The 24,371-nt window shown below is 43.5% G+C and overlaps 1 protein-coding gene across 1 annotated transcript; it reads left to right on the top strand.

Moving 5' to 3' along the window:
* Positions 1-1,321: 1,321 nt before the first annotated feature.
* On the top strand, positions 1,322-17,443 carry ANGEL1 (angel homolog 1). The gene is made up of 9 exons (XM_053697386.1): positions 1,322-1,675; positions 4,304-4,512; positions 10,456-10,525; positions 10,603-11,039; positions 11,709-11,847; positions 14,049-14,159; positions 14,246-14,306; positions 14,400-14,563; positions 16,660-17,443. Exons 1-9 carry the CDS (start codon positions 1,510-1,512, stop codon positions 16,818-16,820), a joined length of 1,518 nt encoding a protein of 505 aa, XP_053553361.1. The 5' UTR covers positions 1,322-1,509; the 3' UTR covers positions 16,821-17,443.
* Positions 17,444-24,371: the final 6,928 nt, after the last annotated feature.

The raw sequence follows: 24,371 nt of genomic DNA on the forward strand, positions 1-24,371 counted from the left end.
TAGCTTTAAATAGGAATAATTTATTTAATAAGATTTATTTTATTTCGTTAGATTTAAATTATATTTAACTTAGGGGGGTGTTAGGCTTAGGGTTAGACTTAGCTTTAGGGGTTAATACATTTATTAGAGTAGCGGCGAGGTCTGGTCGGCAGATTAGGGGTTTATACTTGAAGTTAGGTGTCGGCGATGTTAGGGAGGGCAGATTAGGGTTTAATAATATTTATTATAGGGTTTTTGAGGCGGGAGTGAGGCGGATTAGGGGTTAATAACTTTATTATAGTAGCGGTGAGGTCCGGTCGGTAGATTAGGGGTTAATAAGTGTAGGTAGGTAGCGGCGACGTTGGGGCGGCAGATTAGGGGTTAATAAATATTATGTAGGTGTCGGCGGTGTTAGGGGCAGCAGATTAGGGGTACATAGGGATAATGTAGGTGGCGGCGGTGTGCGGTCGGCAGATTAGGGGTTAAAAAAATTTTAATAGAGTGGCGGCGATGTGGGGGGGGGCCTCGGTTTAGGGGTACATAGGTAGTTTATGGGTGTTAGTGTACTTTAGAGCACAGTAGTTAAGAGCTTTATGAACCGGCGTTCGCCCAGAAAGCTCTTAACTCCTGGCTTTTTTCTGCGGCTGGAGTCTTGTCGTTAGATTTCTAACGCTCACTTCAGCCAAGACTCTAAATACCGGCGTTATAAAGATCCCATTGAAAAGATAGGATACGCAATTGGCGTAGGGGGATCTGCGGTATGGAAAAGTCGCGGCTGGAAAGTGAGCGTTAGACCCTTTCCTGACTGACTCCAAATACCAGCGGGCGGTAAAAACCAGTGTTAGGACACCCTAACGCTGGTTTTGACGGCTAACGCAGAACTCTAAATCTAGGCGTATCTTATTTAGGGTTTCAATGCTCTTTGTGAATTATCAAAGTTTCATTTTGAAAACTAAATAAGATTGGGGAGTCTTAACATGAAAAGTACCCTGTACAAACTACAAAGGGGTTAAAACACTGATATAACTATCACATGCAAAATTAACAAAAAAAACCGTCTTCTACATATTAGAACAATTAGAGTTTTCTTAAAGGAACCATAATTCTTAAAGGAACCATAAGGGACTAGTGTATTAGATTTATAATCTAATGTGTTTGTTTTAATCCATCATACAAATCATATGAAAAAATAACTTACAGAAAGCTCTAAGCATCCTTTCAGTTTCCATGGCAACTGTCCAGGAAGCCAAATCTTTCATATATTGATATGGCTCCAGTTTCCACAGCAACCTCCACGTGCACAGCAAAATAAAGTTATTTTTTGTTGTGAACGGAAGCGCGTGGTGGCGATAACCGGAAGTTCTGTCGTCGGTATTATGTTGTAGCATATGACAAGTGGATTGTGTTGTCACTGTAACCAATCCCGGCTCCGATCTGGAGAAGCTGGCCAGGCCCGGGGATTTGCAGGATGCTGGGGACCAGCTGAGTGAAAGGTACCGGGAGCCGTGTGCGTCACTCGGGGGTTACGTCATGGATCAAGGGGATGTTAAGGACTCCCCTGTGGCAGGCGGCCTGCTAGAGGAGCCCGCACAACTGCCTAGAGCGGACGTGGGTGACGGTTTGTCTGAACTGGAGGAGAACACATGGGTCCTGGAGGGCATGAACCAGGCCTTGCCCCAACCGGTGGTGTACCATGGTGAGTGCTCAGTGGTAAACACAATACACACACGGTGCCTAGTGTTAACCATACATACATATACAGTGCCTAGTGGTAAACAAACACAGTACAGTACATACAGTGCCTAGTGGTAAACAAACACAGTACAATACAGTACTTACAATGCCTAGTGGTAAACAAACACAGTACAATACAGTACTTACAGTGCCTAGTGGTAAACAAACACAGTACAATACAGTACTTACAGTGCCTAGTGGTAAACAAACACAGTACAATACAGTACTTACAGTGCCTAGTGGTAAACAAACACAGTACAATACAGTACTTACAGTGCCTAGTGGTAAACAAACACAGTACAATACAGTACTTACAGTGCCTAGTGGTAAACAAACACAGTACAGTACTTACAGTGCCTAGTGGTAAACAAACACAGTACAGTTCATACAGTGCCTAGTGGTAAACAAACACAGTACAGTTCAGTTCATACAGTGCCTAGTGGTAAACAAACACAGTACAGTTCATACAGTGCCTAGTGGTAAACAAACACAGTACAGTTCAGTTCATACAGTGCCTAGTGGTAAACAAACACAGTACAGTTCATACAGTGCCTAGTGGTAAACAAACACAGTACAGTTCATACAGTGCCTAGTGGTAAACAAACACAGTACAGTACATACAGTACCTAGTGGTAAACAAACACAGTACAGTTCATACAGTGCCTAGTGGTAAACAAACACAGTACAGTACATACAGTACCTAGTGGTAAACAAACACAGTACAGTTCATACAGTGCCTAGTGGTAAACAAACACAGTACAGTTCATACAGTGCCTAGTGGTAAACAAACACAGTACAGTTCATACAGTGCCTAGTGGTAAACAAACACAGTACAGTTCATACAGTGCCTAGTGGTAAACAAACACAGTACAGTTCATACAGTGCCTAGTGGTAAACAAACACAGTACAGTTTATACAGTGCCTAGTGGTAAACAAACACAGTACAGTTCATACAGTGCCTAGTGGTAAACAAACACAGTACAGTTCATACAGTGCCTAGTGGTAAACAAACACAGTACAGTTCATACAGTGCCTAGTGGTAAACAAACACAGTACAGTTCAGTTCATACAATGCCTAGTGGTAAACAAACACAGTACAGTTCAGTTCATACAGTGCCTAGTGGTAAACAAACACAGTACAGTACATACAGTACCTAGTGGTAAACAAACACAGTACAGTACATACAGTGCCTAGTGGTAAACAAACACAGTACAGTACATACAGTACCTAGTGGTAAACAAACACAGTACAGTACATACAGTACCTAGTGGTAAACAAACACAGTACAGTTCATACAGTACCTAGTGGTAAACAAACACAGTACAGTTCAGTTCATACAGTGCCTAGTGGTAAACACATACAGTGCCAAGTGGTCAGTGCGCCTAGTGGTAAATATGCACACAGTGGGCCTAGCGGTATACACACAGTGGGCCTAGCGGTACCCACACAGTGGGCCTAGCGGTACCCACACAGTGAGCCTAGCGGGACCCACACAGTGGGCCTAGCGTTACACACACCCTCGCAGTGGGCCTAGCGTTACACACACCCTCGCAGTGGGCCTAGCGTTACACACACCCTCGCAGTGGGCCTAGCGTTACACACACCCTCGCAGTGGGCCTAGCGTTACACACACCCTCGCAGTGGGCCTAGCGTTACACACACCCTCGCAGTGGGCCTAGCGTTACACACACCCTCGCAGTGGGCCTAGCGTTACACACACCCACGCAGTGGGCTAGGCCCACTGCGAGAGATCTCTCCCGGTGGGTGGGTTGCCTGGTGGTTGCGTGAAAGAGCAGGGGAGAGAGCCTGGAGCGGAAGAGTGCACGTGTATGAGTTGCCTGGTGGGTGCGTGGAAGAGCAGGGGAGAGAGCCTGGAGCGGAAGAGTGCACGTGTATGGGTTGCCTGGTGGGTACGTGGAAGAGCAGAGGAGAGAACCTGGACGGAAGAGTGCACGTGTATGGGTTGCCTGGTGGGTGCGTGGAAGAGTGCACGTGTATGGGTTGCCTGGTGGGTGTGTGGAAGAGCAGGGGAGAGAGCCTGGATGGAAGAGTGCACGTGTATGGGTTGCCTGGTGGGTGCGTGGAAGAGTGCACGTGTATGGGTTGTTTGGTGGGTGCGTGGAAGAGTTCACGTGTATGGGTTGCCTGGTGGGTGCGTGGAAGAGCGCACGTGTATGGGTTGCCTGGTGGGTGCGTGGAAGAGTGCACGTGTATGGGTTGCCTGGTGGGTGTGTGGAAGAGCAGGGGAGAGAGCCTGGATGGAAGAGTGCACGTGTATGGGTTGCCTGGTGGGTGCGTGGAAGAGTGCACGTGTATGGGTTGCCTGGTGGGTGTGTGGAAGAGCAGGGGAGAGAGCCTGGATGGAAGAGTGCACGTGTATGGGTTGTTTGGTGGGTGCGTGGAAGAGTTCACGTGTATGGGTTGCCTGGTGGGTGCGTGGAAGAGCGCACGTGTATGTGTTACCTGGTGACTGCAGTGTCACTTTAATTGATAGATGCTCCTACGTCAGGGAATGTATTTTTTAGCACTACGTGTGTATACACAGCCAATCCTCACTTACTCATTCTCTCCTCATATGTTTATTGGCAGAGTTGCTGTGGAGAGACTGGGAAGACTTTGATGATTTGGAAACTCCCAGAGAGAACAACTTTGACTTCACGGTTCTGTCATACAATATCCTGTCTCAGGACCTGGTGGATCATAATTCAAATCTCTACCTGCACTGTGACCCCAGCATACTATGTTGGGAATACCGCTGGCAGAATATCCTTCAGGAGCTCCAGCACTGGGAAGCAGATGTGAGTTGCATGGAGCAGGAACCAAATAGTCATGCATAGTCTTGTTAACCCCTTTGTTGCACATAGCAGCCTGAAGGCACATGACTGTCTCTTTGTCATGCAGGGGGGTGCTGTTAACTCTTTTTTCGGCGATTCCCTGCACTACGGGCTGGGGATCCATTAGTGACATAGTGGGTGGCACTCTCGGGCTTCATGGGAGTGCCGGTGATGTCACAAAGGGGCTGAGCCAGGAAGCTCAGTGTAGCTGATAGGGAGTTGGATGAGGGGGAGGTTCTTCAAAACCCTATCTCAGCTTCCATAGCAGCCACAAACCTCTGAGACCCCTCCTTTGACAGAGAATCACCTGCTCTTTCAATTGGAGCCGTAAAATAAAGCTAACTATTAAAAATGAAGTAAAAACAAAACACACAGGGATTATTGATTATATGCACAATGAAAAAATCTCCCTTAATAAAATTATACTTTTTTTAAAAATTTTTATTTTTTTACAGATTTTGCCGTAGCTATCTCACATGCCATGAATTATAAATATAATAATGGAATATTGTGAATCTGCTGGGCCTGATGAAAAAAACAATATATCATTTGTGTGGGTCACTCACTGAAATTTGATTTACAGTGCGTAACCAAAAAAAGCTCAAAATTTGCTCTCCCACACTCAGAAACCACAAGGCAAATACATATTATAAGCAAGGGTAGTAATGGAGGCGAGAAACCTGCTCTGGTTGCACTTTCAACTCAATACGAGCACAACCAGATTCGAACAAAAAGCTTCTAGTGCAGTTAACGCTTGTGCAGGAGCGTTAAATAACGCTGCACTTGTTATCTGGCCCATAATGAGCCATTCCCAAGCAAATCCCCATGTGTTTTTTTTTTTCTACTTTATTTTTAAAAGATCGTTTTTGTAGTACTCCGTTATTTGAACGAGCAGGGGATTGGAGGTTTGTAGCTGCTATGGGAGCTGAGATCGAGGGGTTTGAAGATCCTAGCCCCGCCCAGCTCTCCTGCAGGTCCAGTGAGCTTCCTGGTTCTGCCCCCTTTGTGACTTGGTGATGTCACTGCCACTCCCATTAAGCCTGGGAATGACGCCCACAAGTCCACCAACTATCCCTGGCCTGTAGTGAGGGGAATCGTCAATAACAGCATTTGATCAGCGATCCCCCCTGCATGACGAGAATACCTCGTCATGCGCATCCAAGGAGTTAATGATGATAGTGTTTTGTTTTTTTCAATAAGAGAGAAAGGTAGGAAATCTGGAGCTTTTGTTTATACTATATATTTCTTGCCTCCATTACTACACTTGCTTATATTGGGCAGATTACAAGTGTAGAGCTAAATATTGCTTTTGTGAAAACGGTATTTGCACTCAACTGAGTAATACCAGCGCACGCTAATGTGTGCTTTTATTACAAGTTGACAGCAATCCGAACAAAATTGCTGGGAAACATTGCGCTCACGAGAGCGTGCTTCCATTGGCTTCAATGAGAACCTCGTTCTAATGCTGTGAGACAGGGCATGAGAACTAGCGCAGTGAAGGGGGTAAGTCGTGCAGCAAATTGTAAATATATATGTATATAATCGTATACATATGTTTGTGTTAATATGTGTATATACACATATTAACACATAAATATATATATGTATATAAGCATATACATATATATTTATTGTGAACACACAGTTCCCATAGACCGCAATGTAAAGGTTACTTTTCAGTGCTGTTTGGTTTTTTTTCTAACATCCCACACCCACCAACTACAATTGTTATTTTTGAACAAAATACACTACACTGTATTTTTGGGGCACATTTATAAAATTAACCAGGGATCTAATCTCTGGTTAATTTTATAAGCACTAATTCCCACCGTAAGCTTGCGGTAGCAATAACCAGCCACTTGTAAAGGCTGTTATTTATCGCAAGCCTGCAATAAATTAGCGCTCCACTTCTAAACTAGATGTGGACCTGTTGCCCATTGTCCCTAGAGGGAAATGGTTAGACTTAACTGATTAGGCCCACAATAGGCTGAAACATATGTCTAGCTTTTGCCATGTCTCTTGTTCTGAGAGGGATTGCCTGGTATTTTAATGCTGGACTGTACTTTTTAGTGAGGACCAGTTTGATGTACTGCAGAAAAAAGGCACCTGCTGGGCAAAAAGAGGCAATTTCTCTTAAACCACCCCCCCAGAGAACCCACTATGTGGGAAAAAAGATGGAGCAGTAGTGTGAGGATACCTAGGTCGCTATCGGTGTCTTACAAAGACCTAATGAACCCCCCCCTTTACTACAGGTCAGCGTACACATTGGCTTGGGAAAAAGCTTTTCACATTCGAACCGAACAAGATGATTGGGCCCAAGCGGTAGCCCTAACCAAACAGGCACTCCATTGTGTTACTCTACTAGAGTTATATCTCAAAGTCTGTACGCAGTGGCATCTTACTCCACTCAGATTATACAAAATCTCTCAGATTAACTCCCCACTGTGTTGGAGGCAGTGTGGGATGGTGGGTTCGCCAGCCCATATTTGGTGGGAATGCCCGAAATTAGCTCCTTTCTGGCAAGAGGTCTCGCACAAATGTAGGAACCTACTTCCCTACTTAGGAAACTCCCCGCAAACAGCTCTATTACACTTAAACATAGACACAGCCACGGCCCCAGAGGCCTTACTCTCCATCTACATACTCATCTCAGCCAAACTAGCTATAGCGAGACTGTGGAAACAGCAAACACCACCTACTTGGGGAGAAGTAGTCAAAACTATGTCATATCTGGAGATAATGGAGGGCCCGATTTTTACCCAACATAATAAGGTCTTTCTGCATTCGGGAATCTGGGAAATGTGGAGGCATCTGAACTGACTCTGATGCTTGGTAGTTAATGGGAGCAGGAGCTGCAGACCCCAAGCGCCATCTAACACCTCCCCCTACCTCTCCCCCCGTCCACCCAAAAGAGGCAATTTCTAGAGTGGTAATTAGCCATAGAACAGGCTATTACACTATTGCTTGTTACCTGGTTTTAGCACTTATCTATTTGTGTTGTGGCAAGCCCTGTCTTTTTCAGACTCCTGCCCAAATTCTCTCCTCCAAATAAAGTGGTGGGTTGGTCATTTTAAAAACAATTGCAAGATGCTACTTTTGAGATTAAAATTATTGTTAAAAGTATTGTAAATACATTAAGTAAAGAATGAATTATATTCATTGTGACCAAATTCCCCTGGAAGAATACTAGTAGGTATCCTATATAATAAAAGGCCAGGTATGTTTGTCAGATGCAGTCATGCGCAGTAGAGACTGCAGAGGACAATCATACCTGGCCTTGAACAGCAGAGGAGTGCACACTGCGGAAGCTGCCTGGTGGGGGCGTGCCATGGTGGGCATGGTCAGGCGTGGCCGACGGGAGAGACCAAAAGAGAGGAGAGAAAGCGAGCAAAAGAGGTGGGGAAAGATACAGAGAGAGCAAACGAGAGGAGAGAGAGAGAGCGCGCAAAAGAGGGAGAGAGAGAGAGCGCAATCGAGAGGAGAGCGCAAACGAGGGGGAGAGAGAGAGCGCAAACGAGGGGGGGAGAGAGAGAGCACAAACGAGGGGGGGAGAGAGAGAGCGCAAACGAGGGGGAGAGAGAGAGCGCAAACGAGGGGGAGAGAGAGAGCGCAAACGAGGGGGAGAGAGAGAGCGCAAACGAGGGGGAGAGAGAGAGCGCAAACGAGGGGGAGAGAGAGAGCGCAAACGAGGGGGAGAGAGAGAGCGCAAACGAGGGGGGGAGAGAGAGCGCAAACGAGGGGGGGGAGAGAGATCGCAAACGAGGGGGAGAGAGATCGCAAACGAGTGGGAGAGAGATCGCAAAAGAGGGGGAGAGAGATCGCAAAAGAGGGGGAGAGAGATCGCAAAAGAGGGGGGAGAGAGAGATCGCAAAAGAGGGGGGAGAGAGAGATCGCAAAAGAGGGGGGGGGAGAGAGATCGCAAAAGAGGGGGGAGAGAGAGATCGCAAAAGAGGGGGGAGAGAGAGATCGCAAAAGAGGGGGGAGAGAGATCGCAAAAGAGGGGGGAGAGAGATCGCAAAAGAGGGGGGAGAGAGATCGCAAAAGAGGGGGGAGAGAGATCGCAAAAGAGGGGGGAGAGAGATCGCAAAAGAGGGGGGAGAGAGATCGCAAAAGAGGGGGGAGAGAGATCGCAAAAGAGGGGGGGAGAGAGAGAGCGCAAAAGAGGGGGAGAGAGAGCAAAAGAGAGGGGGAGAGAGAGCAAAAGAGAGGGGGAGAGAGAGAGAGCAAAAGAGAGGGGGAGAGAGAGAGAGCAAAAGAGAGGGGGAGAGAGAGCAAAAGAGAGGGGGAGAGAGAGAGAGCAAAAGAGAGGGGGAGAGAGAGAGAGCAAAAGAGAGGGGGAGAGAGAGAGAGCAAAAGAGAGGGGGAGAGAGAGAGAGCAAAAGAGAGGGGGGAGAGAGAGAGAGCAAAAGAGAGGGGGAGAGAGAGAGAGCAAAAGAGAGGGGGAGAGAGAGAGAGCAAAAGAGAGGGGGAGAGAGAGAGAGCAAAAGAGAGGGGGAGAGAGAGAGAGCAAAAGAGAGGGGGAGAGAGAGAGAGCAAAAGAGAGGGGGAGAGAGAGAGAGAGCAAAAGAGAGGGGGAGAGAGAGAGAGAGAGCGCAAAAGAGAGGGGGGGGGGGAGAGAGAGAGAGATCGCAAAAGAGAGGGGGGAGAGAGGGAGAGCAAAAGAGAGGGGGAGAGAGGGAGAGCAAAAGAGAGGGGGAGAGAGGGAGAGCAAAAGAGAGAGGGAGAGCAAAAGAGAGAGGGAGAGCAAAAGAGAGGGGGAGAGCAAAAGAGAGGGGGAGAGAGATCAAAAGAGAAGGGGGAGAGAGATCAAAAGAGAAGGGGGAGAGAGCGCATAAGAGAAGGGGGAGAGAGCGCATAAGAGAAGGGGGAGAGAGCGCATAAGAGAAGGGGGAGAGAGCGCATAAGAGAGGTGGGAGAGAGAGCGCTCAAAAGAGAAGGGGGGGAGAGAGAGAGCTCCAAAGAGGGGGGAGAGAGCTCCAAAGAGGGGGGAGGGGGGAGAGAGCTCCATAGAGGGGGAGAGCGAGAGAGCTCAAAAGAGGGGGGGAGAGAGAGGGAGCAAGGGTTGAAACCGCAGTACTTAAAAAATTGGCCCGTGTACACAGGCTTTGGGACTAGTCTTTAATAACTGACCAAAGAAAGAAACATAGTCGGATGCACTTACAGGTTACAAGTAGTTCTATGGTAAACTTGTCATCACCTTGATACTAAAATATCTGCATGGCAAGAAAATCTTTTGTCTTAAAACAGTCAAGACACAATGAACACTTCTTAATTATTTCACACGAACAGCATACACCTTTTGCTCCACATTGATATGCACTATTACTTTTATACTGTTTGATATATTAATAAAGCTTGTTAGAAACAAACAAAAAAAAAAACAACCAGTCTTTGAGTAGTCTATAGCACTGAGGGCGTATCTCTGGGTCAAAATATAGAAAGTCAAGAGAACCTCTGGTTTATTTGCACTGCAGGTTCAGGAAACTTGTTTTTGTGACCACTGGTTGCCGTACAGGACATCGGACAGACACAGTTGGTCTGTTGTCCAGTCTATTGCGAGAGCCCTAGATAGTGTGTAACATTTCAGAATAAACATTGTAATAAATAGCTTTTAAATAGATAAAGCATCTTCTACCATAATGGGATCATTAGAGATAAACTAATTAACTTCTTAGAGAGAATGACCAGTTTAGGTAGTTATGTGCCATGTGTATGAGGGAGTCAGGGAAAGTAATTACACAATCATCTTATGTTTCATAGATTAGCATCTGATCAGTTCCTTTGAACAGTTTTGTAGAAAGAAATCCATGCATTTGTTACTGAATCATGTACCAGCTTTATAAAGCTAATCTCTGCTTTATATATAATATAACTTTTTTTTTTATCTATTACTATTTTCCTCATCAGGTTCTCTGTCTCCAGGAGGTACAAGAAAACCACTATAAAGAGCAGGTGCTTCCCAGCCTTTCTGCCTTGGGTAATGCTTCTGTGGGGGGTGCAGAGGGAGATGTACACACAGGCTGCATACTGAGCTTCCTTTCTGTGTCTCAATAGGATACAGTTGCCATTACAAACGGAGAACGGGTAGGAAGACAGATGGCTGCTGCACTTGTTACAAAACTCACCGTTTCACGTTGCTTAGTGAGAACCATGTGGAATTTTTTCGCCCAGGAATAGACTTACTGAACCGTGACAATGTAGGGCTGGTGCTCCTCTTGCAACCAAGGACTTCTGATGGTATGCAGGATAGTTCTACCTTTCTCCCACTCTGCGTGGCAAATACCCACCTGCTCTATAACCCAAAGAGAGGGGACATTAAACTGGTACAGCTGGCACTATTATTGGCAGAAATTCATAAGGTGTCTCAGATGCCAAATGATTCCCATTGCCCCATCATCTTGTGTGGAGATATGAATGCAACGCCTTTCTCCCCTTTTTATCGCTTACTGCGCAACGGGGTTCTAAACTACTGGAATCTGCCTACGTGGAAGGTGAGTGTCTGCCCGAGGGAGAGCATAAGCCTATTTACACAAGGGTGACTGGTACGGCTTTTATATCATCGTTTTGTGACGTTTTCAGTGTGCTATTCTCTTGACGTTGCACTCTCTCTCTCTGGCAGGTATTTCCGTTTGTCTCTAGCTGACTTGCTCCTGAAGTTTCTTTCTTTTGGTTGGTAGTCTGACCGTACTCTCTCACTCTGGCTACTGTTCTCCTGACGTTGCGCTCTTACTCACTCTTCTAGTTTCCCCAGAGGGCTTGTGCTTACTCTCCATGCTTGACTGATGTTGCTCTGTCATTCTCGCTGGTTGGTATTCTCCATACTATGACGTCGCTCTCACTGTGGCTGTTCTGTTAACACCTCTAATTTCCTAGACGTCTTAGAAGTTTTACTAATATACAAGATGTAGTATTGTATACCATCGCTAGCTAGTATTTTCCTTATGCTGCTCTTATGCAATCACTTTTACGCTGATAGTGTCCAGAACATCATATGCTAACTGTTTCCTAACCTAGAGGGGGGGGGTCTTTGATTCTGATGTTTACCTCTCTCTGGTTATATATATATATATATATATATATATATATATATATACACACTCACTCAATGTATCTTGGAATGGAGTGGACCTGACTGGTTTCTTTTCTTTAAACGCAATCAGGTTTCTGGCCAGGAGAAGTTCTGTACCCAGCCTTACCCTCGGTTATTACCTTTACCACTCTGGCCAGATGATGTCGGGGTGACTGATCATTGTCAGTATGTTTTACTGGCAAAGAAAACCACTGAGGCAAAACCAAAAGGTTAGATTTGGAGCTGAAATACTTTCCTGCTGCCTTTTAACAAAGGAATATATAGGGATAGATCGACAAGACAGAATATTTTATGCACACTAAAGTAAAAGAGAATTTGCTATATTATTATTATTATTATTATTATGTGTAATAAAACCTATATCTTCCTGTCACCTGTTTTTCTAGTTGGCCACTTATGTTACAATTCCTTTAATCTGTGATGCCTTAAAGGGACATTAAATATTACATATATATATAATGTATTTAAAGCAAAATTTAGCCTCGGAATATGTAGATGCATATTTTTAAATATTAAAAAAATGAATGTAATGTTTTAGTTTGTTAGTGTACTGTAGTTTCTATAGTGGGCGTCACCATGTTTCCCTTATTTTATCGCTTCTGCTGAGGACAATTAGAGACAGATAAAGTGAACAAACATTGGTTGTGGAATATATAGTAAAGTAAATAAAAACAACATTTATGCTTACCTGATTTATTTATTTCTTGACACGGTGAGTCCACGGATCATCATTAATTACTGTTGGGAATATCACTCCTGGCCAGCAGGAGGAGGCAAAGAGCACCACAGCAAAGCTGTTAAGTATCACTTCCCTTCCCACAACCCCCAGTCATTCGACGGAAAGGAGAGAAAGGAAATAATACAAGGTGCAGAGGTGCCTGAGGTTTATATAACAAAGAAACTGTCTGAAAAACAGGGCAGGCCGTGGCCGTGTCAAGAAATAAATACATTTATCAGGTAAGCATAAATTTTGTTTTCTTTCTTATGACACAGTGAGTCCACGGATCATCATTGATTACTGTTGGGAATCAATACCCAAGCTAGAGGACACAGATGATAAGGGAGGGACAAGACAGGTAACCTAAACAGAAGGCACCACTGCTTAAAGAACCTTTCTACCATAAGAAGCCTCAGCCGCGTCAAAAGTATTAAACTTATAGAATCTGGAAAAAGGATGCAAAAAGGACCAAGTTGCAGCCTTGCAAATCTGAGCCACAGAAGTCTCATTTTTGAAGACCCAGAAAGAAGAAACAGCCCTCGTAGAATGAGCTGTGATTCTCTCAGGAGGTTGCTGTCCAGCCGTCTCATAAGCCAAATGAAACATACTCTTCAACCAAAAGGAAGGAGAAGTGGCCATAGCTTTCTGACCCTTGTGCTTCCCATGGAAACAAACAAACGAAGCAGAAGACTGACGAAAATCTGTAGTCGTCTGTGGATAGAATTTCAGTGCACGCACTAAATCAATATGAGGAGGAGGATTAGGACACAAAGAAGGGACAGCGATCTCCTGATTAATATCCTGTTTGAAAAAAATGTAGGCAGAAAAACTTACTAGTACGCAGAACCCCTTATCAAATGAAAAATAAGATAAGGAGAATCATACTGCAGAGCCGAGAGTTCCGAAACTCTCCTAGCAGAAGAAATAACAACAAGAAACAAAACCATCCAAGATATATCTTAATATCTAAGAATACCTTAAGAATAAGGTTAAGACTCCAGGGAGAAGTAAAGGTCTAAACACAGGTCTGATCCAGACCAAGGCCGACAAGATTGCACATCTGGCGCATCCGCCAAATGCTTATGCAACAAAATAGCTAATCCTGCCCTGTCTTCAAAATAAAAATATCTTGATAGAAGAATCCTAATCAGGACACCTAATTACTTCTCATTGCACCAGAGGCAAAGAGAATGACTGGGGGTTGCTCCTCATTGCACTAGAGGCAAAGAGAATGACTGGGGGTTATGGGAAGGGAAGTGATACTTAACAGCTTTGCTGTGGTGCTCTTTGCCTCCTTCTGCTGGCTCGGAGTGATATTCCCAACAGTAATTTAATGATGATCCGTGGACTCACTGTGTCATTAGCAAGAAAAGTAATTTTGTTAATCTGGTTTAAAAGCCCCTTTAACATTGTTCTATCCCACAGCTGTTATTTTGCACATCTAATATGCCCCAATTGGTGGTGTAAATTACTTTATAGGAATTCCCACAGTTTTTCTGTAAATTACAGAAAAAGGGGACAAAATGAATTTAATAATGAAAGTATATGTTACACAATGTCTAATGTCACTTTAACGTAGTACAGGTTATTGTGAATAGATCTGTGAATTATATGATCCACTTATGTCATTAGTAATATGGCTTAGTTTAAATAGACGTATTAATGCTTGACCTATTGTAACTGCCTTCATAGATATACTCCGGTACAACCGAAAGAGCCTGCTTCAGCTCCGCTACTGTGAGTGTGCCTGCCAGCGCCCTCCTGACCTTGTCTTCATTAAGGGAGTGACAGACCACGAGCCAGGTGTGATTATTACTAGTTGGGGACACCAGGGGGTTACAAGAGAGGTGTAAACAGGTGTCCTGACATTGTTTTTTCATCTTTTGCAGACCCCCTCTCAGAACCTATTAACCTTGATCCTCCTACGGTTTCCACAGACTTTCTCATGAAGTACTTATTGGGCTGCTTGTTTATTTGCCCTTGTAGTTGTTATAGGTGTAGGTGTCTTAAATAGACAGTAATGTTTGTAATCTGTTCATTCAGGTCCCTTCTCTTACAACACAACCTGAATCTCACTTCTGTGTATAGTCACTTCTTACCGGCCAAAAATCGCCCTGAGGTGACCTCTTTCCCCATGGGGGTTGGCAACACAGTGGATTACATCTTCTATTCAGCAGAACCTCTGCTTGAGGGCAGCACGACACACGGTGAGTCACTGTAGGCCTGAAAAATGTTTATCGTGCAAATGGAAGAGCACTATTTAATGGGGCATGAAACCCAAAATTAAACTTACATGGTTCAAAAGGAGCATGCGATTTTAAGAGACTTTTAAATGTATTTGTTATCAAATGTACCATTGATATCCTTTGTTGAAAAGCATGCATAGGTAGGCTCAGGGGAAAAACAATGCATTACTGAGAGCTAGTTATGTGGGTACGCACATATGCCTCTTGTCATTGGCTCACCAGATGTGTTTAACTTCCAATAGTGCATTGCTGCTCTGGTTCTGACTTTAAAGGGACATATTTTTAAAAAGTATATTAATATAACAGTTATGCGAAACTGGGGAATGGGTAATAAAGGGATTATCTGTCTTTTTAAACAATTTCAAGTAGACTGTCCCTTTTTTTTAAATCAGTTATTTTATTAAAGGGACAGTATACACTAGATTTTTCTTTGCATAAATGTTTTGTAGATCCTTTTATATAGCCTATACAGCTTTTTGTTTTTTAAAAAAATGTATAGTTTTGTTATTTTTAAATAGCACTGCACTGATTTTCAGACTCCTAACTGAGCTCCAAAGTTTTAGGGAAATACTGATGTATACCTTCTCCAGCTTGCTTCTGTTTGTATAAAGGGTCTTTTCATATGAAGAGGGAGGGGGAGTATCTGCTTGTTTTTTGCTGTAGAACCACTTTCAGTGTGTGTTCTAGCTAACCTCATTAACAGTGGTAAACTGGGAGTTTCTAAGTAACTTTTTTTTAAATGATTTTATACTGGATTTTTAGATCAATATCTGCATATTATTCTTTATAGTAGTGTCTATTTCATGCAGTTAAATGACAATTGGTGTATACTGTCCCTTTAAGAATATAAATATATGTATAATTATACTGTGTAAAGAACAAAACAATTTATTCTATTTTTTTTTTTGCACACCTTCATAGAAACATAGATATTGACGACAGATAAGAGCCATAGGCCCAGCAAGTCTGCCCCATATTACCTAACAGTATAAACGTATCTAGTTTGTAGGATAGCCTTATGCTTGTCCCAGGCATTTTTAAAGTCCCCCACAGTGTTTGTCATTACTGTCTCCTTGAGGAAGTTTATTACATGAACCAATCACTCTTTCTGTAAAGAAGCTTCCTCAAATTACTCCTGAATCTTACTGCCCTTTAGCTTGAGATCATGACCCCTTGTTCTTGAATTTCCCTTTTATGTAAAATACCCACAGCCTCAGTTTTACTAAGATAGAAACACGTTAGCACTCAAGCAAAATCCAGGACCTGAGTTCTGTAGTGTGCCTCATAGACATTTGTCCTCTCTATTTGACCTCCAGATGTTAGTAGTGCTTAAAGGGACAGTCTACACCAGAATTTTTGTTGTTTTAAAAGATAGATAATCCCTTAATTACCCATTCCCCAGTTTTGCATAACCAACACAGTTATATTAATTTACTTTTTACCTCTGTAATTACCTTGTATCTAAGCCTCTGCAGACTGGCTAAAATGCAAGTCTGTCAAAAGAACTGAAATAAGGAGGCAATCAGTGCTCACTCCTGTAAATTCACGTGCATGAGCTCAATGTTATCTATATGAAACACATGAACTAACACACTCTAGTGGTGAAAAACTGTCAAAATGCCTTTAGATTAGATGCGGCCTTCAAGGTCTAAAAAATTAGCATATGAACCTCCTAGGTTTAGCTTTCAACTAAGAATACCAAGAGAACAAAGTAAAATTGGTGATAAAAGTAACTTGGAAAGTTGTTTAAAATTACATGCCCTATCTGAATCCTGTGAGGTTTTTTTTTGGACTTGACTATCCCTTTAGGCAAAAGCCTCCAGTAAAGCATTGCTGCTTCTGAACCTACCTAGGTATGCTTTTCAAAGGATACTAAGAGAGCAAAGCAATTTAGAGAACAGAAGTAAATTAAAAGTCTCGTAAAATTATATGATTCGTCTAAATCATGAAAGTTTAATTTTGCTTTGTATGTCCCTTTTTAAGGTTTCTGTTTTGGAATCCTTGCACTTGTGTTAGTTTTCTCACTGTTTGATTGGTTTCTTTCTGTGCCCTCCCAGGTGTTCGCTTCTATGAGGACAAACATCTGAAGCTCCTTGGCAGACTGTCCCTTCTCTCAGAAGACGATCTGTGGGCCGCCCAGGGACTGCCAAACCCATTCCTCTCCTCAGACCACCTGTGTTTGCTTGCTAGGTTCAGTCTTGAACGATCTTCCTCATGAATTGTGGGTACTTTAAAGGGAAATAAGAGTCAGACAAGCCTCTCTTCCTGCAGTATGGCAAGTGCAGTAAAAAGTGCATATATACCACTGTCTGGTGGGAATTGTAGTGGTACTGCCCCTGTTACTGTATGTTTTGGGGTTATCCTTGTTAATATATATATTTTTTTTTTTTTTAAGTTTCATTTTAAGAATTGTATGTGGTTTAGTCGGTGTAACCTTTTGGATATTGCAGGGTCCAGGACTCTCACCCACACCCTGATTATATCAAATAACCCTTTAGAACAGCGTATGTAGTATACATGTTTTCGGGTACTGTATATAAAACCTGTAATTTTATGCTAGGCCGGAAATAGCGTCTGCTTGATATCTTTTAAATAGTTTGATATGAGTTTTGAAGAGCGAGTTTTTTTGAGCAGTAAATGCACCTGTTATTAAATACATAAAGCTATAACCATTGTTAATAGGCCACCTGTACAGATCTATGTCTATTTTTATCGTAGCTCTTGGCTACTTTAAATCAAATGTAATTCTCTCTGATCTTCCTATTGCTTGTTGTCATGATCCCTCCTGGAGGTGTATTTTTTATTTATTAAATAAAGATGTGCCCATATGGGTAAAGGAAATGTCAGTATATTATATGTGTGCTTTATAACACTGTTGTGTTTAGTACAGGCTGTATTTATCTTCATGCTTAAAATCTGTATAATAAGGATAAGCAATACTACATGCAAGATGTAAGTAAGAAATGAAGGTGAGATCATTTATTAAAGGGATATTAAACCCAATTTCTCTTGCAAGGTGTATCCAGTCCACGGATTCATCCTTTACTTGTGGGATATTCTCCTTCCCTACAGGAAGTGGCAAAGAGAGCACACAGCAGAGCTGTCCATATAGCTCCCCCTCTAGCTCCACCCCCAGTCATTCTCTTTGCCGGCTCTAAGCACTAGGGTCTCTCTCGGGAGGGTAAAGTGAATGTGGTGTTAGAATTGTAGTTTTTATTATCTTCAATCAAAAGTTTGTTATTTTAAATGGTACCGGTTTGTACTATTTACTCTCTAGCAGAAAAGTGATGAAGATTTCTGCTGAGAGGAAAATGATTTTAGCATGTTGTAACTAAAATCCACTGCTGTTCCCACACAGGACTGAGGAGTACCAGAAAACTTCAGTTGGGGGGAACAGTTTGCAGGGTGATCTGCAATAAGGTATGTTCAGTCATTTATTTCTAGACAAGACTGAGATAATGCTAGAAGAGACTGACAATATCCCCATGAGGGGAGGGTAAGCTATGTTCACAGACTTAGTAAGGAATTGAATGCTTACATAACAGGGCTAATTATGCTGGTTGACACTTATTCAGGGCAATCGATTGTTTAGCTAAGGAAAATATCGTTTGCAAGACACTTTGAAAGTCCTTTTGGGTTCTTTCTGGGGTTATTACCCACATGGCTATTTTTTATTCACTTAGGAGTGATTTCTTAGGCCTCACAGCTCCGACATAGAGTGGGAGGAGCCTAATTTCGCGCCTCAGATGCGCAGTTAGAATTGCAGAGAAATTCATGCTGCTTCACATGGAGGGTCCTGCTGCTGTTTGAGGGCCTTAAGGAAGCTATATTCCCCCAAATCTGATCCCTAAGGGCAGGTAGGGCCACAGCAAGGCTGTGGCAAGGTGCTGTAGTAATTTTAACCGGGTGTTGGCTTTAGGCTGCTCCGGTTTGGGCATTAAGGGGTTAATCGTTTTGCAACTTGTGGTGCAATCATATTAAGGCTTTAGGTACATACTGTGAAAAATTCAAAAGGATTGCTGCATTTTTCACTTTTGTAAAATTGTGTGCTCTTTTTATATCTTAAAGGCACAGTAACGTTTTTTCAAATTGTGTTTTTTATTTGATTAAAGTGATTTCCAAGCCTGCTTGTGTATACTACTAGTCTGTTAAACATGTCTGACACTAAGGAAAATCCTTGTTCAATGTGTTTAGAAGCCATGGTGGAGCCCCCTCTCAGAATGTGTCCCACTTGTACTGATGTCTATACACTTTAAAGATCATATTGTTGCACTTAAGAATGTGGCCCAAGATGATTCTCAGACTGAAGGTAACGAGGGTAGCCCGTCTGCCTCTCCTCAAGTGTCACAACCAGTTACGCCCGCGCAAGCGACGCCTAGTACCTCTAGTGCGTCTAACCCTTTTACATTACAAGACTTAGCGGCAGTCATGGATAATTCTCTTACAGCCTTCTTATCTAAACTGCCCGTGTTACCTGCAAAGCGTGATAGCTCCGTTTTAAGAACAGATTATGAGCATTCTGACGCTTTGGTAGCCGTATCCGATATACCCTCACAACGCTCTGAAGTGGGAGCTAGGGATTTGATGTCTGAGGGAGAAGTCTCTGATACAGGAAGGGTTCCTTCTCAGACAGATTCAGATACATTGGCTTTTAAATTTAAACTAGAACAACTCTGCGTTTTGCTTAGGGAGGTATTAGCTACTCTGGATGACTGCGACCCTTTGGTGATCCCAGAGAAATTGTGTAAAATGGACAAGTACCTAGAGGTCCCTGTTTACACGGATGCGTTTCCGGTCCCTAAGAGGATTGCGGATATCGTTACTAGGGAGTGGGATAGACCAGGTGTTCCCTTTGTTCCCCCTCCTGTTTTTAAGAAAATGTTCCCCATATCTGACCCTGTGCGGGACTCGTGGCAGACAGTCCCTAAGGTGGAGTTGGGCTGTTTCTTCACTTGCTAAACGCACAACCATACCAATTGAAGACAGTTGTGCTTTTAAAGACCCTATGGATAAGAAGTTAGAGGGTTTACTTAAGAAAATTTTTGTTCAACAAGGTTTTCTTCTCCAGCCTATTGCCTGCATTATTCCTCTAACTACTGCAGCCGCTTTCTGGTTTGAGGCGCTGGAAGGCTTGCTCCAGACGGAGACCTCATATGAGGAAATTATCGATAGAATTAAGGCTCTAAAGCTAGCTAATTCTTTTATCACTGACGGCGCTTTCCAAATAGCTAAGTTAGCGGCAAAAAATTCAGGTTTCGCCATTTTGGCGCGCAGGGCGCTATGGCTAAAGTCCTGGTCGGCCGATATGTCGTCTAAATCCAAGCTTTTGAACTTCCCTTTCAAAGGAAAAACCCTCTTCGGGCCTGAATTGAAAGATTATTTCAGAAATCACCGGGGGAAAAGGCCATGCTCTCCCTCAGGACAAGTCCTTTAAGACAAAGAACAAAGCTAATTTTCGTTCCTTTCGTAATTTCATGAACGGCCCCGCTTCATCCTCTCCGGCTGCAAAGCAAGAGGGCAATGCTTTACAGCCCAAGGCCACCTGGAAACCTTACTAGGGCTGGAATAAGGGTAAACAGGCCAAAAAGCCTGCAGCTGCCACCAAGACAGCATGAAGGGGTAGCCCCCGATCCAGGACCGGATCTAGTAGGGGGCAGACTCTCTCTCTTCGCTCAGGCCTGGGCAAGAGATGTACACGATCCTTGAGCGTTAGATATTGTATCCCAGGGATATCTTCTAGAATTCAAGGGTTCTCCTCCAAGGGGGAGGTTCCACATTTCTCGTCTGTCTACAGATCAGACAAAGAAAGAGGCGTTTTTACGCTGTGTAGAAGATCTACATATAATGGGAGTGATCCACCCAGTTCCAATGGCGGAACAAGGGTTGGGTTTTTACTAAAACCTGTTTGTGGTTCCCAAAAAAGAGGGAACTTTCAGACCCATCCTGGATCTAAAAATTCTAGACAGATTCCTCAGAGTCCCAACATTCAAAATGGAGACTATTCGGACAATCTTAACAATGATCCAGGAAGGTCAATATATGACTACCGTGGATCTAAAGGATGCATACCTACACATTCCTATCTACAAAGATCATCACCAGTTTCTCAGGTTCGCTTTTCTGGACAAGCATTACCAGTTTGTGGCTCTTCCTTTCGGCTTAGCCACTGCTCCCAGAATTTTCACAAAAGTGCTAGGGTCCCTCCTAGCGGTTCTAAGACCGCGGGGCATAGCAGTGGCGCCTTACCTACACGACATCTTAATTCAGGCGCCGTCTTTCCAAAGAGCCAAGTCTCACATGGAGATTGTATTGGCCTTTCTGAGGTCTCACGGGTGGAAGGTTAACATCAAAAAGAGTTCTCTTTCCCCTCTCACAAGGGTTCCTTTCCTAGGGACTCTAATAGACTCGGTAGAAATGAAAATATTTCTGACGGAGGTCAGAAAATTAAAACTCTTAACTACTTGCCGAGTTCTTCATTCCATTCCCCGGCCATCTGTGGCTCAGTGCATGAAAACAATCGGATTAATGGTAATGGCAATGGACATAGTCCCTTTTGCTCGGATACACCTCAGACCACTGCAACTATGCATGCTCAAACAGTGGAATGGGGATTATGCAGGTTTGTCTCCTCAAATTCAGTTGGACCAGGAGACCAGAGATTCTCTTCTCTGGTGGTTGTCTCAGGATCACCTGTCTCAGGAAATATGTTTCCGCAGACCAGAGTGGATCATTGTAACGACCGACGCCAGTCTGTCAGACTGGGGTGCGGTCTGGGACTCCCTGAAAGCTCAGGGCTTATGGTCTCGGGAAGAAAAGCTTCTCCCGATAAACATTCTGGAACTGAGGGCGATATTCAACGCTCTTCAGGCATGGCCTCAACTAGCTGCGGCCAAATTCATCAGATTTCAGTCGGACAACATCACGACTGTAGCTTACGTCAATCATCAGGGGGGAACAAAGAGTTCCCTAGCGGTGACGGAAGTAACCAAAATAATAAGGTGGGCGGAGGATCACTCCTGCCAGCTCTCAGCAATTCACATCCCAGGAGTAGACAACTGGGAGGCGGATTTCCTAAGTCGTCAGACTTTTCACCCGGGGGAGTGGGAACTCCACCCGGAAGTCTTTGCCCAGCTGACTCAGCTATGGGGCACTCCAGAGTGGGATCTGATGGCGTCTTGTCAGAGCACCAAACTTCCTCTCTACGGGTCCAGGTCCCGGGACCCCAAGGCGGTATTGATAGATGCTCTAGCAGCGCCTTGGTCCTTCAATCTGGCTTATGTTTTTCCACCGTTTCCCCTTCTCCCTCGTCTGGTCGCCAGAATCAAGCAGGAGAAGGCTTCGGTGATTCTGATAGAGCCTGCGTGGCCACGCAGGACTTGGTATGCAGACCTAGTGGACATGTCATCTGTCCCACCATGGACACTGCCAATGAGGCAGGATCTTCTAATACAGGGTCCGTTCAAGCATCCAAATGTAGTTTCTCTACGTCTGACTGCTTGGAGATTGAACGCTTAATTCTATCAAAGCGTGGTTTCTCTGAGTCGGTTATAGATACTCTGATTCAGGCTAGAAAGCCTGTCACCAGGAAAATGTACCATAAGATATGGCGGAAATATCTGGGTTGGTGTGAATCCAAGGGTTACTCATTGGAGTAAGATTAGGATTCCCAGGATATTGTCTTTCCTCCAAGAAGGATTGGAGAAAGGATTGTCAGCTAGTTCCTTAAAGGGACAGATATCTGCTCTGTCTATCCTTTTACACAAGCGTCTGGCAGAGATACCAGACGTTCAAGCGTTTGCTCAGGCTTTAGTCAGAATCAAGCCTGTCTATAAACCTGTGGCTCCGCCATGGAGTCTAAATCTAGTTCTTTCAGTTCTTTAAGGGGTTCCGTTTGAACCTTTACATTCCATAGATATTAAGTTGTTATCTTGGAAAGTTTTGTTTTTGGTAGCTATCTCTTCTGCTCGAAGAGTTTCAGAATTATCTGCCTTACAGTGTGATTCACCTTACCTGGTGTTCCACGCAGATAAGGTAGTTTTGCGTACCAAGCCTGGTTTTCTTCCTAAAGTTGTTTCTAACAAGAATATTAACCAGGAAATAGTTGTTCCTTCTCTGTGTCCTAATCCTTCTTCGAAGAAGGAACGTCTGTTACACAATCTTGATGTAGTTAGTGCTTTAAAGTTCTATTTACAAGCAACTAAGGGTTTCAGACAAACATCCTCCTTGTTTGTTATCTATTCTGGTAAGAGGAGAGGTCAGAAAGCGACTGCTACCTCTTTCCTTTTGGCTGAAAAGCATCATCCGTTTGGCCTATGAGACTGCTGGCCAGCAGCCTCCTGAAACAATTACTGCTCATTCTACTAGAGCAGTGGCTTCCACATGGGCTTTCAAAAATGAGGCTTCTGTTGAACAGATTTGTAAGGCAGCGACTTGGTCTGCACTGCATACTTTTTCCAAATTTTACAAATTCGATACTTTTGCTTCTTCAGAGGCTATTTTTGGGAGAAAGGTTTTGCAAGCAGTGGTGCCTTCCGTTTAAGGTACCTGTCTTGTTCCCTCCCTTTATCCGTGTCCTAAAGCTTTGGTATTGGTATCCCACAAGTAAAGGATAAATCCGTGGACTGGATACACTTTGCAAGAGAAAACAGAATTTATGCGTACCTGATAAATTACTTTCTCTTGCGGTGTATCCAGTCCACGGCCCGCCCTGGCATTTAAGTCAGGTAAAAAAAATTTGTTTAAACTGCAGTCACCACTGCACCCTATGGTTTCTCCTTTTTCTTCCTAACCTTTGGTCGAATGACTGGGGGGTGGAGCTAGAGGGGGTGCTATATGGACAGCTCTGCTGTGTGCTCTCTTTGCCACTTCCTGTAGGGAAGGAGAATATCCCACAAGTAAAGGATGAATCCGTGGACTGGATACACCGCAAGAGAAAGTAATTTATCAGGTAAGCATAAATTCTGTTTTTTTTCTTTCACGATTCAGATGCAATTTCAAACAACTTCCTAATTTACTTCTATTATCAATTTTTCTTTGTTCTCTTGGTAAGCTTTTGTTGAAAAGCAGAGGCATATGCTTAGGAGCCGGTCCATTTCTGGAGCACTAGATGGCAGCAGTTTTACAAGAATGTTATCCATTTACAAGAGCACTAGAGGGCAGCACTATTTCCTGTTCCAGGTGCCTACCTAGGTATCTCTTAAACACAGAATATCATAAGAATGTAGCAAATTTTGATAATGTAATTCAATTTGATTTTTATTTTAATTGTATTTTGTGATTCAGACAGAACATACATTTGTTGGGTTTCATATCCCTTTAACATTCTAGTGTAAACATAAAATGCTCTATTTTGGTAGAACATAGACTATATATAACACGGATGATATATTTAGCCCCTTTGTAGGGGAGAAACATTTTACTTTATCATATCCTTTTAACGTGATCTATAAAACTACTTACCCAGAAGTAAGACTTTAGGACACCCGTGTTGCTTGTGCACCCTGCGATTGGCTGCTACACCTACGTTTGAGCTTGTCAGAGGTAAGTTTTGATATTATAAATATACACATTTGACTCTGGGTTTAATCTGATTTTCTCTCTTAGATACAAGGTAATCACCTTGTGACATCTCATACAGTAGAATATTCATGACCAGTTGCATAAAGCTGATCATTCAATGGAGTTTGCATTAATAGCATGGTCTCGCTGCCAGCGGCAAGACTGCACTATTTCAGGTGACCGGAAGAGAGGGAGGGTATAATAGCGCGGT

The sequence above is a fragment of the Bombina bombina genome, chromosome 1 (genome assembly GCF_027579735.1).
Source record: "Bombina bombina isolate aBomBom1 chromosome 1, aBomBom1.pri, whole genome shotgun sequence".
Classification (NCBI taxonomy): Eukaryota; Metazoa; Chordata; class Amphibia; order Anura; family Bombinatoridae; genus Bombina; species Bombina bombina.